The sequence below is a fragment of the Geotrypetes seraphini genome, chromosome 11 (genome assembly GCF_902459505.1).
Source record: "Geotrypetes seraphini chromosome 11, aGeoSer1.1, whole genome shotgun sequence".
Taxonomy (NCBI): Eukaryota; Metazoa; Chordata; class Amphibia; order Gymnophiona; family Dermophiidae; genus Geotrypetes; species Geotrypetes seraphini.
In genome coordinates this window covers 97,307,190-97,326,813 of record NC_047094.1, presented here as the reverse complement: position 1 = coordinate 97,326,813, position 19,624 = coordinate 97,307,190, and the positions used below count along the sequence as shown (strand labels likewise).

Below are 19,624 nucleotides of genomic sequence, written 5' to 3'. Positions count from 1 at the left end.
AATACATAAAAAGACGGAGTGTAAGTGTACAGTTGCCCATTACTCTCCATCCAATCATCTATACCAATCTTACAATTTAAATTAATATCAAAATCTCACCTAGGTCGCCGCCGTCATCCAACTCCAAAACTTTAAAGAGCATAAGATGGCGCCGGCGTCCTCAGAGTCAAGTTTAAATACTTCCCTCCTCTAAAGTTCACGCCCCCCAGCAGCCTATTGGCCGAACTATTAAGGAGTTCATGACACTGAACCCCACTCAATCATGCTGTTTAACCCTCTGGGCTCCACTGTATCCACCTTAAAAATGTATCTCTGTTCCTGTTCATTCAATTGTCTCACATCCCCCTCCCCTCCGATCTCATTAACTTTATAAATGATCTGCCATTTCAAGTCCTCGACAGAGTGGTTCCATTTTTCCCAGTGCTCCACTAAAGGAGCCTGGGCTATCCTGTTAATAATACGAGACTTATGCTCATTAAGACGTATTTTGATCTTACGATTGGTGCGTCCAATGTACACCAGATCGCAGGGGCAAAGAATTGCATAAACCACCCCCTGCGAATTGCAATCTGTGTCACCTCTAGATCTCAAAATCAGATTTCTTCCCGGGACCTGCCAGCTATCTCCCTGAATGGTGAGAGGGCACCACTGGCATCTACCACAACTGCCGTGGCGCCCCCCCACCATCAACTGCCTCCTTCCATACCTTTGAAACCCACACTGGTGGCCCAGTGATCTCCCCCGAGAGTAGGCTACTAAAGGAAAATTTTCTAAAGATTTATGGCCCTGGAGTATATGCCAATATTTCTTCAAAATACCTACAAAGAGTGAAGTTGCCCTAGAAAAGGGTAAAATGCAGGTAAGTTGAGCATACTCATCCTGGGGAGTATCTCTCAGTTGTGATAAAAGCAGATCCCTCTGAGCATACCTTGCTCGTATGTACGCCTGTCTAATTGAGCTATCAGGGTACCCCCTCATCCGTAATCTGTCCCCCAATTTTCCAGCTTCAAGTTTATATAAAGTAATTGAGGAACAAATCCTGCGAATCCGCAAAAATTGCCCTATAGGCAGATTGTATTTTAGCTTGTATGGGTGAAAACTGCTGTAATGTAATATGGTATTTTTTGTCACCAGCTTTCTATAAAGCGACGTAGAAATCAAACCACCATAGACCTGTACTGATATATCCAAAAAATCAATTTTAGTTTGATGACACGTCATGGTGAATTGAATATTAATATCAGCAGAATTCAAATATTGATAGAAAGCTTCAAGTTCTTGTCTGGTATTATCCCAAATGAAAAAAATATCATCTAGGAATCGACCCCAGAATAATATCTTAGGGTACCACATAGAAGTGTATACCCAATTCTCCTCAAACTTGGCCATAAATAGGGCAGCCACCGAGGGGGCCAACGTGGCCCCCATTGCTACTCCCTGAATTTGCTGGAAGAACTTTTGTTGATACTGGAAGTAATTCCTCTTAATCACCCATTCAGCCAGTTGTATAAGAAAATCGGTGGACATACGGTGAGGGGTCATGGTTTGCAGTGTCTGCCGAATAATGCAAAGAGCCTCATCCTGCGGTATCTGAGTATACAGGGACACCACGTCTAATGTGACTAACCATTTATTAGACATGTCCAGTTTTAAATTCAACAAATCCTTCAAAAAGTGGGAAGAGTCTCTAATATAAGACTTAATCTTCGGGACTTCCTCCCTCAGGAAAAAATCCACTGTTTTAGAAAGGGGCTCCAAAATAGAAAAACGAGTGTTAACAATGGGGCGTCCCGGGGGTTTAGTTAAAGTCTTATGGACCTTGGGGACAAACGAAATCTTCGGAATCTTCGGATATCTCTGGAACAAAAACTTATATTCCTTTGTTGTAATAGTTCCTTCTTCTAAATGTTTCTTCAGAAATTCCAAGATTTCAATCCCCAAGGCTGTAGTAGGATCACCCTCCAGCAGGCGATAAGCCCGTATATCTGCAAGTTGGCGCCAAGCCTCATTTTCATAGTCATTCCTATCGAGGATCACAGTGGCCCCCCCCCTTATCAGCTCTGATGATAATAATATCATTATTATTTAAAAGTTCATAAAAACCTTCCTGTTGGGCCCTAGTGATATTATATGGACCCTGGTTCTTCCAAGATTTTTGAACATTCCTAAAGTTCTTAATGACTAATTCTGAAAAAGTAAATATTAAAGGGTCCATAGGGCCAGGGGGGATCCAGGAAGATTTGGTCCTACAGATAGGAATAGAACTAGTATCAATGTCAGCCTCCTGATCTTCATTATCACCCTCAATCTGTTGACAGGGCTCCGTGTTTTCAAAAAACACTTTAAGTTGTATTTTTCGAATGAAATCATAGAAAGCCTTATGCAGCTTAAAGAAATCTGGCGGGTGAGACATGACAAAATTCATACCCCTCTCCAAAATATCTTGTTGATGTGTCGTTAACACCACTGATGATAGATTCACTACTGTCGTGCTGTCCCCGTCCTCGTTCTGTATGTCGATTGTTGGACCGTGCCCCTCATACGTGGTTGGCGCGTTCTTCCTCTTCCTCGGGTGACTACATTGGAGGACTCCCCTGCCTTCTCATTAGTGGACACTTCCGAGTCCCCTGAAGAGCTATCAAATGCTATCTTCTTCTTTTGTGGAATTAATATATTTTTCCTCTGCCAGGAATAAATGCGATCCTGCAAATAGTCCCGTTCATCCCTTTTCCACTTTTTGATTTTATTAGCCTTGATCTCATCCCTAAATTTCGCTATTGATGCTCTTAGCTCTTTAAGTTTCTGGTCAAAATCAGTCACCTCTTGTCGTTGTTGGAGATCGTTTTGAATCTCATTAGCTTTTACACAAAGATCTTTTTCCGTAGCCTCAGTGGTTTCCACTAAGAGAATCATTAAATCTCTTGAGCATTTGTTCAAAATCGCCGTCCAACGTTCACTAAAGGATTTGTCTGTAGAGATCATCTTGGGTTCCTTGAGGATGCGAAGTCCCCTAGGGATCATTGAATTTTTAAGGTATTGCACCAAAGTGCTACAATGTAATTCCGCCCGTGTAGCTCTTCTCATAACATTCTCCAGTTCAAGCCACGAGGATTCCGCCGGAGGAACCGATTCATCATCAAGAAGAGCAGGTCTTGTTAGAATATCCTTGAACTGCTCTTCTGTATACCCCTCAAAAGGCATTACTTCATGGGCCATCCTGAATCTTCACTTAAAGCTATATGTATCTTGGCCACTTGTCATACAATATTAATCCAGCCTCAAATCGAAATCCACAAGCCCAGTATATACTGGATGGTCCGGATTGAGTAGTCTTCAAAGATGGCTATATAGTATTGAAAAGGATTAGCAATATTGAGTTACCAATAAATGGGAAGTGACAGCCAATGATGAAGCACCACACTATGCTTCCCGCGATGTGAAAAAACTTACCTCACTCCATAATGTACTTTCCAATATTGCTAAGTGCACGGGTGAATTGGAGGTGCGGCTCTTGGACTTGGAGGACCTGTCTCAGACCTCCCACTCAGACATAGCATAACTACAGAAGCAAGTTTGGGCTGCAATGGAAATGCTCGATCTATAAAATAGATTGTGCAGTGATAATCTAAGATTTGAGGGATTCCCAGAAACTCTCTCTGATGCCCAACTTAAATCAGTCTTGGAGGACTGATTGTCCAAGCAATTCCCTTCTTTGCCTGATGGTGGACCATATCGGATCGATGGAGCTCACTGCCTGGGTCGGAGATGAGAAGGGGAAGTGCAGCCCAAGCTGATCATCATGAAATTTCACAACTACAAACAGAAAGCAGAGCTCCTACATCGCTATAAACTAAAGTAAACAGACCTTCACTATGAAAATTTGCCTATTCAGATATTCCAAGACTATTCTCAGGCTTTGTCTGACCACCGTCGGGCTTACCATGAGGTCTGCACAAGGTTAGTGGAGTACAAAATGCGTTTCATGCTTCTCTATCAGGCCCAACTTTAAATCAATGTCTAGGGCAGCTGGCGGGCTTTGCACCAGCAGAAGAGGCGCAAGCTTGATTGAATACTTTGAATTAACCCTCTGTATGAGCAGTGAGTCTGCCCATTTGGCTCTGGACTTTACTTGGGACACTCTCTCCTGATAACTAGTGGGTACAGAGCGCTCAATTAGTGAGCTTTTGCTTTCTCTCAGTTTTTGGGTTTTTTTTTTCTCAATATCTTTATTAACAATTGCAAAGGAACAAACATCCACAGGCAAAACAGCCGGAACAGAGCCATCGACAACAGGCGGAAACAGCATAAAAGAGAATGCCAACAAGAGAAATACATAATACAAAAGACCCCATGGATGAATGCCCATCACAATTGACATTTTGAGTTAATACCCCTCTCCAAACAAACACACATCTGCCAACCCCAAGCCCACACCACTCGCATTTCACCCAGCAGCCCGACGACACCCTCCCTCGCACACACACCCATACCACCACAGATGCAGCTACTCCGGGGAACAAAGCGAAAAGACAGAAGGTAAAAGAAGGAGGAGAAAGAAAAAGGAAAGGAAAATACAAGGGCAAAATCAACAGCAGCAGCCCCCCCCAAGAAAAGGGTGAGGAGAAGGAAAGAAAGAAAGAAGTCAAGGGACATTTGACTTATATATTATTTTTGAACTTGGAGGGGAATGGGGAATGGGGAAAGAGGGAATAAACAGATCATAAACTGTTAATTTTCATATGTTGATTTAGTTTTTTTAACACGTTTGAGCACTTAGGAGGCAAGATGATGTATCGGGCAATTTCACTTGGGCTTTAATAGCCTTCACATATTGGTTAGCCCGGGGGTTACTGCTATAGAGCGTTTCATTTCTTTGCAGTTCCCCGATACTGAAGCCCCTAAAATTTCTCATATAGGCTTCATTTTTTCAGCTTCTAATTACATTTTTTTGTTACGTTGTTTGTTACTCTCGTTTTTTTCCCTCTTTCTTCATCATATGAGTAGAGGTGTCCTCCTCTCCTCATATTTGCCGATTTTTTTTTTTTTTGCTAGTGCCTATAGGGCAACACTCGTCTCTGTTGGTTCTTGCCTGAAGCGCACACACCCTAGGGCAACTCTGTCCCATATATTTTGGGACTTTCCACCAGTTAGATTGTTTTTGTCCTACATTTTTTTTCAAGAGGGGAGGTGTATGTGGCAGACCAGATGGCATTGCAATTGTTATAGTTTGTTTTGGCTTTTTGGTTTACATCATCCTATACCCAGGGGATTTAAGGGAATCTTATGATGGGCCGTACTTTCCGGCCTTAGTCATTCTCTCCAATGGGATTGGGTCATCGGGGCCCCACTTACTGCCATTGGCGCTCCAGAATGTTGCACTTATTGACAATGGAGAATATGGGTTTGCTTGACTAGGACTCTAGACAGGGATGAGTGTTAACCATTTGATAGCCTTTTCTGGACACCTTGATCGCTCTAGCATGCAGCCGAATCTTGGCAGGACACCCTTGAGTGGTACATAAGAATTGCCACTGCTGGGTCAGACCAGTGGTCCATCGTGCCCAGCAGTCCACTCATATGACGGCCTTTAGGTCAAAGACCAGTGCCCTAACTGAGACTAGCTTTACCTGCATATGTTCTGGTTCAGCAGGAACTTGTCTAACTTTGTCTTGAATCCCTGGAGGGTGTTTTCCCCTATAACAGCCTCCGGAAGAGCATTCCAGTTTTCTACCACTCTCAGGGTGAAGAAGAACTTCCTTACATTTGTACGGCGTCTATCCCCTTTTAACTTTAGAGAGTGCCCTCTCGTTCTCTCTACCTTGGAGAGGGTGAACAACCTGTCTTTAACTACTAAGTCTATTCCCTCGCATTCCTGGGATTGGGGGGGGAGGGGTGAAGTGCCTGTTTTTTTGGCTAGCTTTGAAACAAATTATTTTTGCTGAATGTGTTCATTGTATGTTTCTCCTTTTATTACATTGTTGTATCTTCTTTCAAAAATTTGAATGAAAAATAAATGAAAAAAAAAATCATTTGGGATGGACTCCCTAACCCCTAATCTGTTGAATGTGTGCATTTATTGCGCCAAATTTACACTATCGGCAACCGCGTGCCACAGCAAGCTGGGGGAGGGGGTGGGAGCTTTGGACTTCACCTCCTCCGGGTAATCTGGGTCTGGGTCTGGGGAACCGGCCTGGTTCCTTGACTTGGGGAAAAAATCTTACCCAAAGGCCGTTTTGGAGTTTGGTGCAAAACACCTGCAATCCAAGTCTGGAGACCCTTTTGGCGTGGCACATGTGCTTCAACAGAGCTCTGCCATGGTTGCAGGGTGTGACTTTTCACCAGATTTTATTCAGCTTCTCTGGATGGCGTATTCTTCAGACCTTGCTCATTTGACGCAGCCAGCAGGCACATCGGGTTTTTCTCAGCCTGTTGTGCCGGTAACAGAGCTTCCTGTTCAGGAGCCCTCTTATCCGACTGGCAGACCTCAATTGCAGTAGTTGCCATTCAGATATTATGCCTTTTCTGTCTCCTAACCCCCCTTCTATGTTGAATAGGACTGATACCCTTGCCGGGTCTAGTCACTTTGGCTGCCCTGAAAATCTGGATTTGGGTGATGATCCTTCTGTCCGCAGCATGGTTCTGTCCACCTTTTTATTGCTGAGGTTCTGAAAGAACTCAAATTGGATTCTCCACCTTCCAATTTTCAGGCTTCAGTCATGGACAGTTTTAATGTGCTGTCTTCCTTTTTAACTTCCCATCCACAGCTCCTTGGTCTGGTTATGGAGCAATGTCTAAGCTTAATCCACTGACTCCTGATTTTCAGCAGGTTTTTGAACAGCCTAAGGTAAATTCCACCGTGGCGCAGGTTATCCAGTGCACAGCCCTCCCTAGTGATGGGGGAGTGATGCTTAAGGATTCTTAGGATCACAGGGTGGACATTACATTGAGAAAGCTTTTTGAAGTGGCATCTTTAGGTATCAAAGTGACTGCAGCCGCTTCTTTTACAACACGAGCCTGTCATACTAGACTGCACAGTTCGTCCTCTGTGGTAGGTGCATACCTGTCCTCTGCTGGTGATGGATGGTGTAGATTATGTGGCGGATGCCCTTTATGATCTCATTTGAGTTCTTAGTAAGGTATCTGCTTATGATGCAGTGTCTGTGCGCTTGGCTCTTTGGATCTGTCAATGGGCTGGAGACGCTGCCTTAAAGGCCACCTGAAGCAGACTTTTTCAAGGGCCAGCTTCTTTTTGGTAAAGGTCTGGATGACCTCATGACCAGTGTTGCCGAGTAGAGAATGACACGGTGGCGATTACCCGCGGCTAGCCGCATTTAGACCCGGGTAACCTGCCAAAACGGGGAATGAAAAATAACAGTCGCTGCGGGGACAGGGACAAGGCCATTCACCGCCCGTGGAGCGATGAATGGTCTTGTCTCCGCAGTGAGGCATTAAGGATCGCGCGGTCCCCGCAGCCACCGCCCGCCCGTAGCGTTTAAACAGCTCCCTCCCTCCACCTCACCTTAAATTCTGAGTTTGCCGGCTTCCTTTTTCCTGAGCCACATGCGTTCAAAAAGCCGTATACGCGCGGCTGCGCGAGTCCATCAAGCTTCTCCTCTGACGCAACCGGAAACAGGAAGTTGCAGGAGAGGAGAAGCTTGATGGACTCGCGCAGCCACGCGTGAGCATCTTTTTAAACACGTGCGGCTCAGGGAAAAAGGAAGCCGGCAAACTCAGAATGTAAGGTGAGTTGGAGGGAGGGAGCTGGCTAAACGCTGCGATCGGGTAGGTGGGGGCTGCTAGATCGTGCGATCGCGTGTGTTCCCGGCTCATACTAGGAAGAAGGGAGTGAAAGGAAAAAAAATTCTGGGCCAAGGGGATGAAGAGGGAAAGAAAGAAACCCACAGCAGGAAAGAAAGGGGAAGACAGGCAGGTGAGCCAGATGCTGGAAGCAGGGGGGAAGGGGGGAGAAAGAATTAAAGAAGCTAGATGGGGTTGAAAAGAAGACATGCTGGTATGGAAGAGGAAGATAGGGGAAATCTGGACAGAGGAAGGTAACAGAAAGAGGGGAAATTATGTGCATGGGGCATAGGGACAGAGACATAAAGGGGACATGCCATGGGGATGGTATATGGACACAGGGGGGGGGGGGGGCAATGGCAGATACATAGGAGAGATATTAGAAATGGGGAAAATAGGAACATAGAAGCGAGATGGTTTGTGGGAATGGGACAGGGACAGAGCTCGCAGGCTCCAGCGGCTTGCACAAATTACATTGTAACATGCCACGAAAATAAGAGAGGGAGGTAGATAGGCCACGCGAGAGGAGCTGAAGAGTGGTAGAAAGGAACAGATGGTAAAGGAGGGAGGGAAGGGTGGTGGTAGAAAGGAATAGAACAGACATTGAAAGAGGGTAGAGAGGAACAGACCCTGAAGGGAAATGTGGAAGGCAGAGTGGGGAGAAGACGCTGGAAGGGAAGAAGACAGATGCCAGACTATGGGGGAGCGGAGGGAAGAAGATGGGTGCTAGACCAATTGGAGGGGGGGGGGGGTGAAGGGAGAGGCACAGTAACAGCAAATGGAAGACGCAGAGAGAAGACACACAGTGGATGGAAGGAATTGAATGAGAAGATGTGGAAAGCAGAAACCAGACAACAAAGGTAGAAAAAAATTCTATTTATTTATTTATTTTTTGCTTTAGGATAAAGTAGTATATTAGTTGTGTTGATAAAAATTTATAAACAAAGCCCTGCCAGCTGAACATCTCTTTATCTAGTTCAGCAGCAGGAACTTTGATTTATAAGAAAGGAATAAGCTAAATATTACAGTACTAAGGCTTATATGGATGCTACGGGGACGGGGCGGTGAATGGGATGGCAGTGACGGGGCGGTGAAAGGGATGGCGGTGATGGTGATGGGGCGGTGAAGGGAATGGCGGTGACGGGGACATATTTTTTCCCCGTGTCATTCTCTATTGCCGAGCACAGCCCTAAGCCTCTTCCTGTGAACAAGTCTCACCGGATGTCGGAAAGGGATCATAATTTTTGTTCCTCTCACAGGTTCCGTCAGGGTTCCGCAGAATCTTCCTCCCAGAGATATTCCCAGGGCTACTGCCCTTGTTAACAACATTTCCAATTCCAAGCATCCTCGGGCCTTAGGTTCCCATACAATGGCTATGCCTAAAAAGCCCCAATGATGCCAGGGGTCAGGTGGGGCTTCCTCACATTGGAGGCCGACTTTCTCAGTTTTATCAGGAGTGGACTCGTATTTCCTTGGATCAATGGGTGCTGGACATCATTTGGGAGGGGCACAAGATAGACTTCTTTTGCCTGCCTCTGGCTTTCTTTCTGGACTCTCCAGCAGGTTGGCCGGAAAAGGAGTCCAGGGTCCGCACTACTCTGCAACATCTCTTTAGACATCAGAGTGATAGAACCCATTCCAGAGCACGAATTGGGCTTAGGCAGATACTCCTTATACTTCATCGAGCCAAAGAAAGCCTCTGAGGACTGGAAACCTATTCTGGATCTAATGTCAGTGAACCGCTTTTTTTGGATTCCTCACTTCCGCATGGAAACGGTGCGTACAGTCATAGCTGCTGTCTCTCCAGGAGAGTTTCTGTCGTCCTTGGATCTCACAGAGGCTTACCTCCATATTCCAATTTTCCTGGAGCAACGCAGGTTTCTGCATTTCCATGTTCTGCAACATCAATTCCAGTTCGTAGCTCTGCCCTTTGGCCTCATGACAGCACCCTGCATTTCCACTAAGGTGATAGTACTTGTGACAGCTTTTCTCCGCCGGCAGGGGATCCAGGTCCATCCTTACTTGGATGACTGTTTGATCCAGGGTCCATCTCATCAGGAGTGTGAAAATTCAGTGGAGATGGTAGTGTCTCTACTGCAGGTGTTGGGTTGGATTGTCAACTTCAGGAAGAACCATTTGACACCTTCCCAGGCCCTGGAGTATCTAGGCCTTCTCTTCGACACCAGGCATGCATGAATAAAAGACAGGCAGACCTGTCAAAAAATTGCCACCACCCCACCCCCACCCCCTGCTGCCCACAAGTGGCAGGATGGATGCCAACTCCCTTCTGCCACCCGACACTCCCCACCCACCACGCCGCTTAAAAATATTTATCCCAGGACAAGCAGGCAGGTATTCTCACTAGTGGGTGACGTCATCCGACGGAGCCCCGATGCGGACGTCTCACAAGCATACTTGCTTGTAGAAACTTTAGAAGTTTCGAGTCGCCCACACCGCGCATGCGCGAGTGCCTTCCCGCCCGATGCACCAGGCGTGTCTCCTCAGTTCTTACTTTTCCGCGGAGCCGAGAAGTCCGTCTTCGACTCTCTGCGTGAAGTAACTTCACTTGTGCCTTCTAAGTCCGCGGTTTTGGGTTCTTTTTACTCATCATCGTTGGTTTTCATTGTGTTTTCTTATTTTTCAAAAAAAAAAATAAAAATTTTTTTTCCTTCCGTTCGACCGGGCAGGCCATGTGGCCGCAGCCCCACAGCTTTGATCTAGCGATAGAGCTTTTTCGACCTATGTCCCGGCCTATCACCGGTTTTAAAAAGTGTGTCAAGTGCCAGCGCGCAATTTCGCTGACGGACCCTCATCAACGCTGCCTTCAGTGTTTCGGGCCTCAACACCTTCCGAAATCGTGCCGGCCTTGCTCCACACTTACAGCACATGCGTTCAAGCGTCGCTGCGTCTTGTGGGAGTCGCTGTTCAGCGTGGAGGTTTCGTCGGAACTGCCCTCATCGAAGAGCGCCAAACCTTAGACTTCCGCCTCGACTCTTCCGTCTTCCACCTCTGCGGCCTCGAGTCTCCTCAAGCCTGCTTCGTTTGTACCAGCTCCGACTCCAACGCCTGCTGTGGTGCCTTCCTCTGTCTCCTCAGGTCAGGTAGCACAGCAGCCCATTCCCCCCGTGGTGCTAAAGGTGCCCAAGGCGTCTAAGTCCAAGCACCTGGGCGCCAGGGAGCGCGAAGCCCATGCAGGAGGTCCCATTGCGGATGCGGATGCGGATCCTTCCTTGTCGGCTTCGTTCCAGACCTTGCTGGAGAAGCAGTTCATCGAGCTCTTTACCACTATGGGGCCAAAACTTCTCTCCCAAATCCAGCCTGGGCATGCGGAGGCCTCCATCGAGGTCGAGCCGACTCCGGTGCCTCCACGACGTACACTCTCACTGCAGGGAGCCGAATCTCTGCGAGTGTCTGGTCTGGCATCGATGCATGCATCGCAAAGAGCAGAGTCTTTTCCCATGCCTCCATTGGAACCGATTCACTCGATGCAAGGAGCAGAGTCTTTGCGAGTGCCTCTGTTGGAACCGATTCCCTCGATGCCAGGAGCAGAGTCTTTGCAAGGGGCTCCTCCAGACCCGATGCCCTCGATGCCGAGCCTCGAGGCTTGGCGGGTGCCTCGAGGTGCTTCTACCCAACCACCTCTGCTTCGATCCACCACCTCCAGCCCCATCCACTCGCTGGAGGCCTCGACGGTGCCTCGCTCACCTCGACGGTCGAGGCCTATTTCCAGGCACAGTTCTGGCCATCGCACGAGGCATTCATCGAGGCATGCCTTGCCTCGTCAGAAGCAGCCTTTCTTCGACTATTTGCCTCCGGCTTCTTCACCTCCTCCTATGCCGGAGCTCGAGGACACCTTGGGATCTTTTTCTCACTGCCGATCCCCGGCCTTGTTGGATCTGGAGGCCTCGACTTCCTCGAGTCCTTCCCGGGGCCCTTCTCTGACTGACCAGCTGTCTTTCTCCTCTTTCCTTCGACAGATGGCTGTGTATCTGGACATTACCCTGGACTTGAGGTCCAAGTTTTCCAAGGAATATCTGGAGACGATGCATCTCCCTCAACCGCCTGCTGAGTCTCTCCGGCTTCCTCTGCATAAGCTGCTGGACCAGACCTTCATGCACTGTTTTGAAACACCTTACTCCATCCCAGCTGTTCCAGAGAAATTGATGCCAGGTACCGCACGGTTCACCATAAGGGATTCGATGGGGCCCAGCTCTCTCATCAGTCCCTCTTGGTGGAGTCCTCGTTGAAGTGGTCTCATCCCTCCCAGGTCTATGCCAGCGTTCCACCTGGCCGGGAGGGCAAGACCATGGACAGATTTGGCAGGCGCATTTACCAGAACTTGATGATGGCCTCTCGAGTTCTGAATTATAGTTTTCATTTTGCCACCTACTTCGAGTTTTTCCTCTCAGTTCTGCAAAAGTTTCTGCCCTATTTGGACTTTCAAGCTCGATTTGAGTACCAGGAGGTTCTGGCTTCGTTGTCCCAACTACGTCTGCAGATGATGCAGCCATCTTACGACGCTTTTGAACTCTCTGCGAGGGCTGCGGCTTGTTCGGTGGCCATGCGACTAGGACCATCGATGTGGAAACGAATCTTCAGGACAGTCTGGCTAACGTCCCGTGTGCTGGAGCCGACCTCTTCAATGATTCCATTGAGGCGGCGCCCAAGAAGCTGTCGGACCACGAGAAGTCTTTCCAGTCAATTCTCCATCCAAAGCCCAAGCCTGCTCCTCCTCGTCCATCACGCCCGCCTTTGATCTACCAGCGGCATTACCCACCGAAACAGGCACCTACCATCCGTCAGCCTGTTAAGAGACAACACACGCAGAAGCAGCAGCAAAAACCTCAACCTTCTGCTGTCCCCAAGGCTCCTCAGCCTTTTTGACTGTCTCGTAGAGAGCATAACTGCCATCGTTCTGCCCTTCCCTGTTTTTCCCATCGGAGGTCGTCTCCATCATTTTTACCATCGATGGACGACTATTACCACCGACCTCTGGGTCCTTTCCATCGTAAGGGAGGGATACTCTCTTCAGTTCCATCAAGTTCCTCCGGTACATCCTCCAAGAGAGTATCCTTCCAACTTAACCCAGATCGCCCTTCTTCTTCAGGAAGCTCAGGCTTTGCTCCGGCTTCGGGCTGTCGAGCCAGTCCCTTTGGACCAATGGAACAAGGGTTTTTACTCCCTGTACTTCCTTGTTCTGAAGAAGACGGGCGATCTGCGTCCTATTTTGGACCTCAGGGTGCTCAACAAGTTTCTGGTCAAAGAGAAGTTCCGCATGTTAACTCTGGCTTCTCTCTATCCCCTCCTCAAGCAGAACGACTGGTTATGTTCTCTGGGTCTCAAGGAGGCCTACATTCATATTCCCATCCATCCGGCCTCTCGACAATACCTCAGATTTCGGGTGGGACATCTTCATCTTCAATACCGAGTGCTTCCTTTCGGCCTGGCTTCGTCTCCCAGAGTCTTCATCAAGTTGTAGTGGCCGCAGCACTCAGGAACCACGGTCTCCAGGTGTTTCCCTACCTCGACGACTGGCTCATCAACGATTCAACGTCTCAAGGAGTCGTCCAGGCGACCCAAAGGACAATCTGGTTTCTGCAGAGTTTGGGGTTCGAGATCAACTTTCCAAAATCCCATCTGCAACCTTCCCAGACTCTTCCCTTCATAGGAGCTGTTCTGGATACCATTCGACTCAGGGCATTCCTTCCCCCGCAACGCCTGGATGCCCTTCTTCGTCTTTATCATTCAGTGTCCTCTCACCTGTCCATCTCGGCGAGACACATGATGGTTCTTCTGGGCCACATGGCCTCTAAAGTGCATGTGACTCCTTTTGCCAGATTTCATCTCAGAATTCCTCAGTGGACCCTGGCATCTCAATGAATGCAGGTATCCGACCCTCTGACTCGCCACATCCAGGGCACTCCTGCTCTGACACAGTCTCTTCGCTGGTGAATGCTCTCTTCCAATCTCTCCAGAGGTTTGCTGTTTCACACGCCTCCCCATCAGAAGGTTCTCACGACCGACTCCTCGACCTATGCTTGGGGGGCTCATCTGGATGGTCTGCGCACTCAAGGCTATTGGACCAGTGCGGACCGCCTGTGTCACATCAATCTACTGGAACTCAGAGCGATTTTCAATGCTTTCAATGCTTTTCAGCATCTCCTTCATGACATGGTGGTTCTCATTCGCATGGACAACCAGGTCGCCATGTATTATGTCAACAAACAGGAAGGCACGGGATCGGCCTCCCTCTGTCAGGAATCTCTGAAAGTTTGGGATTGGGCAATTCGCCACAACACCTTCCTCAAAGCCGTCTACATTCAGGGGGCGGACAATGCCTTGGCAGACAACTTGAGTCGTCTTCTACAGCCTCACGAATGGACTCTCCATTCCACGCCCCTTCATCACATCTTCTCTCTGTGGGGAACACCTCAGATAGACCTCTTTGCAGCCCTCCACAACTTCAAACTGCCTCAGTTCTGCTCCAGGATCTACACTCCTCACCGCCTCGAGGCAGATGCTTTTCTTCTGGACTGGAGGAATCTCTTTCTGTATGCGTTTCCTCCGTTTCCTTTCATTCAAAAGACTCTGGTCAAGCTCAAGTCCGACCGGGCCACCATGATTCTGATTGCTCCTCAGTGGCCCAGGCAGCCTTGGTACTCCTTTCTTCTACAACTCAGCAGCAGGGAGCCCTTCCTTCTACCAGTGTTTCCATCTCTGCTTACGCAGCATCAGGGATCTCTGCTTCATCCCAACCTGCAGTCGCTACACCTGACAGCTTGGTTCCTCTCAACGTAACCCCCCTTCAGTTTTCCCAAGCTGTGCGGGATGTTTTAGAAGCTTCCCGGAAGCCTGCTACCAGACAATTCTATTCCCAAAAATGGACTAGATTTTCTACATGGTGTTTTTCTCATCATAAGGAGCCTCAACATGCCTCCTTATCCTCTGTTTTTGACTATCTTTTGCATTTATCTCATTCTGGCCTCAAGTCTACATCGATCCGAGTCCATTTGAGTGCAATTGCTGCTTTCCATTAGCCTCTTCAAGGGAAACCTCTTTCTGCTCATCCTGTGGTTTCCAGATTCATGAAAGGACTTTTCCATGTCAACCCTCCCCTCAAACCGCCTCCGGTGGTTTGGGACCTCAATGTTGTTCTTTCTCAGCTTATGAAGCCTCCATTTCAACCTCTTAACAAGGCTCCTCTGAAGTATCTCACTTGGAAGGTGGTGTTTCTCATTGGCCTCACTTCTGCTCGTAGAGTTAGTGAGCTTCAAGCATTGGTTGTGGATCCCCCTTTTACAGTGTTTCATCATGACAAGGTGGTCCTTCACACCCATCCCAAATTCCTCCCCAAAGTGGTCTCGGAATTTCATCTGAATCAATCCATTGTTCTTCCAGTGTTTTTTCCAAAGCCTCATTCTCACCCTGGAGAATCAGCTCTTCATACTCTGGACTATAAACGTGCTTTGACTTTCTATCTGGAATGCACCAAGCCACACAGAACTGCTACTCAACTTTTCATCTCCTTTGATCCAAACAAGATGGGACGCCCTATCTCTAAGCGTACCATCTCCAACTGGATGGCGGCTTGTATCTCTTTCTGCTTTGCCCAGGCTGGATTACCCCTTCACAGTAAAGTCACAGCCCATAAGGTCAGAGCAATGGCAGCCTCTGTAGCCTTCCTCAGATCGACACTGATTGAGGAGATTTGTAAGACTGCTACTTGGTCCTCGGTTCATACCTTCACTTCTCATTATTGTCTGGATACTTTCTCCAGACGGGATGGACAGTTTGACCAAAAGTATTACAAAATTTATTCTCCTAAGTTGCCAACTCTCCCACCATCCATTGTGGTTAGCTTGGAGGTCACCCACTAGTGAGAATACCTGCCTGCTTGTCCTGGGATAAAGCAATGTTACTTACCATAACAGTTGTTATCTAGGGACAGCAGGCAGCTATTTTCACGTCCCACCCACCTCCCCTGAGTTGGCTTCTCTGCCATCTATCTGAACCGAGGAGACACGCCCGGTGCATCGGGCGGGAAAGCACTCGCGCATGCGCGGTGTGAGCGACTCGAAACTTCTAAAGTTTCTACAAGCAAGTATGCTTGTCAGACGTCCGCATCGGGGCTCCGTCGGATGACGTCATCCACTAGTGAGAATAGCTGCCTGCTGTCCCTGGATAACAACTGTTACGGTAAGTATGCCCACTCCCTCCTGCCATCGGGCCAACTCCCCCCAAACAAAAATAAACAACAGGAGGGATGCTGACTCCCTCCTGCCACCAGGCACCCCCTACCCGTTCCTCTCACCCCACCTGTTGGGAGCAGGAGGGGTGCTCAGTCCCTCCTGCTCCACATGCCTCCAGCAATGACGCAGTCTTTGGGAGCAGGAGGAACCGCAAAGTGCTCCTGCTCCTCCGCGGGCCGCGACTCAATGCTGGCCCTAGGCCATGCCCCGGTGCATCATGTGATGCCTAAGGCTCTGATTGGCTCAGGCGCCTCAGGCAAAGCTGCACAGAGTCGCAAAGAGTAAGGAAACAGTCCCTGCTCAAAAGAGTTTACAATCTAAACAGGCAAGACAGACAAACAGGATGTCATGGATACAGTTAAGAGGAACGGTTAATCAGCAGGCAGGGCTGGAGGGCAGAGGAATAGGGTTAAGGATTGAAAGCTATATCAAAAAGGTGAGTTTTCAGTCTGCTTTTAAACAAGGGAAGGGCTTGACGGACAAACTCGGGTAATTTATTCCAGGCATAGAGGGCAGCTAGATGAAAGGAACGAAGTCTGGAATTGGCAGTGGAGAAGGATAATGCTAGGAGTGACTTATCTGAGGAACGGAGTTCTCTGGGAGGTGTATAAGGAGAGAGAAGCAAGGAGAGATATTGAGGGGCAGGATAAAGATGTTCTGTTCATATACCTCCAGATTTTCTACATAATACCACAGGATGGAATTCAGTAAATGGTGCACACAGGTGCCAAAACAACCTTTACAGAATATTATTGTGCATTTTGGTGCTCAACGTAGGTGCAAGCATTTATACCTGCCAAAAGCTGGTGTAAATGCTGGTGCCCAATTTATAGAAGCTAGCATGCAAGTGATACTATTCCATAACATAGGATTACTATATGGCTTCAGAAAAAGGAGAACGGATTGAAACATCCGGGTTTTACTTCCATTGCTTTCAATGGAAGTAAAACCTAGATATCTCAATCTGTTCTCCTTTTTCTGGAACCATATGATAACTCTATCATAACGTCATACCTAACTTCTGGGAACGCCCCTGATCCAAACATGCCCCTTTAGAGTCACATGCTATCAAATTTAGGCATGCATTATATAAAAGAACACCTGGAGCAGATGCATTCGAAACTCCAAATTGTTGCCATTTAACATGAATCATTGACTGATTAATTTATGCATGAATCTGTGACTGCCCAACTTTGGGCAACCTATATTGAATCAGGGGAGGGGCAGTATATAAGTAGCGGTTGGTTTTGTGTATATGCTGCTGAGGGAGGAGGATCACATTTTCAGTAACATGTAGAATTTCAGTGCTTGTGTTGAGCTTGTGAAGAGGGGCCTTGTTTAAAGCTTTTATTTTTATCTAAATTTGCTAGTTCCAAAAGAGGAAAGGGGCATCCAGAAACCAAAGCATCAAAGAAACCAGTGCCACAGCTCACCTCTTCTCCCAGCAAACCAGGCAATAATCTTTCAAACAGCACAAAAAGGGTAACACTCTTTTAAATAATCAGCTTTTGAACAAATTTCACACAAGGGTCCATTTCTTTACAGTATATGTTTTTGTAGGTTCTTCAAAGCTCTTTGAGCCATGTTCAACAAAGTTACACTAAAGAGGAGAGAAATGGGCTAAATGGGTCTCATCAGCAAAACAGGTAAGGATGAAAATGTTGTTAGAATAAAGATTTTCTATATGGTACTAAATATAAGAAATAGGAATGCTCATCAGTTCTTTTCTTTTCCTTTTCTTTTCTTTCTTAACTGTATTTAGCACACTCAAGGGGGAGGGTGGAGTTGGGGAGTAATTTTACAAGATATGTTATAATATGGTATATAACATGCGTATATTCTATTTTAGTTGAAAATGTAATGAAGGGTGGATGGGTGGGTGGGGTTATTACACTATTAGATTTTATGTGTTAGATATTATAGTGCTATATTGGAATTACTTGTATGATGTATTTTTGTGCACTTGTCGTTTTGAGTTGAAAATGAATAAAGAATTTAAAAATAAAAAAAGAAATTATTTTACTAAAGGTTTACTCAAATTGCTAAAGGTTGCTCAAAATGCTGCCACTCAGATGATTCTTGGTGGGTCTAGGATGGACCATATTGGTCAGGTTACCAACGTAGTTTTAAAAGTAACAATTATTTGGCAAATTCAGTATAACATTTCAGTCTTAGTTTTTAAAGTTTTCTAAAACACAGTACCTTTACCTTTTAAGTACTGCAACATTACTATTAGTGTATCATCCTTGTAGACCTTTAAGATCTCTGTAAATGTTTATTAGAAATCCCCCTCATTTTGTCAAGTTTATCTTGTAGAAGATCAAATGCATGATTTTTATTGGAGGCCCAAGTATGTGAAATATTCTTCCTTCATTCGCTGGCACTCCGGCTGCCCTCTCCTGCCCGGTCATTCGCAGTCAGAAAATACCGCGAATCACGGACCGCAAATTTGCGGGGAAGCACTGTACATGCAAAATATCTGCCCGATTAAAAAAAGAAAAAAAGCCGGCAAAAGCCCTGACAGCAGTGACAGGAGGCTGCTTTGCACCTCCTTGCAAATCATTTGCATGCAAAAAAGATAGTGAATCAATCGCTGTTTTAAAATCGGCCCGGAATCGGCCAACAGCGATTGAATCGCTATCTTTAGTGAATCTGGGCCAAAGTTATTTCAACTAACACCTCCTTGGTGATTCACACTGTGCTTATTCTCACTTTCAGCTTTTCTCTTTATTCACTCACTATTGTTTAATTGACAGGTAACTGAACAATGCAGCAGTTTCTTTCTTCTTTCCTAACAGAAATACCTTTGCAAAATGTACTCTGCAGGGTTACTTTCTCTAGCAAGTAATTTCAAACAGATAAAGATAAATGTGATCCTACCTTGCTTACTAGTTTTTATTAATATAAATTTCTATTCATTTTTAGAGACTAAGCTGTACTCTAAACCAGAGTTTCTCAACTTCTTCAAGCCAAATACCCGCTAATAAATATCAACTGAGTACCCCCACCCAAACTCTGCCCCAGACCTGCCCAGGCTCCATCCCTTACCCCACCCCCATAATAATAGTACTAATTGTAATGCAATTTCTTCCATCCATTTTTCATATACACATAATCTTATTAATACATAATGGTAACCACAAAATTTTTAAAAAATAACAAAGCATACTATATGCAGAGAAAATGTTAATTATAATTTATATTTGGTTTTTTAAAGAGATTAAGGCAGATTACTTTAAAATATGCAATGTCATATCAGTAACAACTATAAAAAAAAAGACAAATGTAGTGCAAAATATAGACAGCAGCTATAAATTCTCAAAACTGATATGTTTTGATCACTAAATTGTAAATAAAATCATTTTTCCTACCTTTGTTGTCTGGTGATTTCATGAGTCTCTGGTTGCACTTCTTCTGACTGTGCATCCAATATTTCTTTCTTTCTGCCTTCTGCATGCTTCCTCTCCTCTAGACCTCATCCCCTTCCCCAACCAACATCTCTTTGTCCTCCATGAGTCCAACTTTTCTTCCTCTCTCCTTCACCCCTATTGGCAACATGTCTCCTTCTCTCTCTCACT

General features: G+C 46.5%; 1 protein-coding gene across 16 annotated transcripts in view; it reads left to right on the top strand.

Moving 5' to 3' along the window:
* The window catches only part of FAM217B (family with sequence similarity 217 member B), a 91,617-nt gene that overhangs the window by 42,203 nt on the left and 29,790 nt on the right, over positions 1–19,624 (top strand). For all 16 annotated transcript variants that reach the window (XM_033914451.1, XM_033914449.1, XM_033914446.1 and 13 more), the window contains 2 exons: positions 17,417–17,528; positions 17,607–17,692. In XM_033914451.1, coding sequence (XP_033770342.1) covers positions 17,417–17,528; positions 17,607–17,692 — 198 coding nt within the window. The remainder of the gene's footprint in view (positions 1–17,416; positions 17,529–17,606; positions 17,693–19,624) is intronic.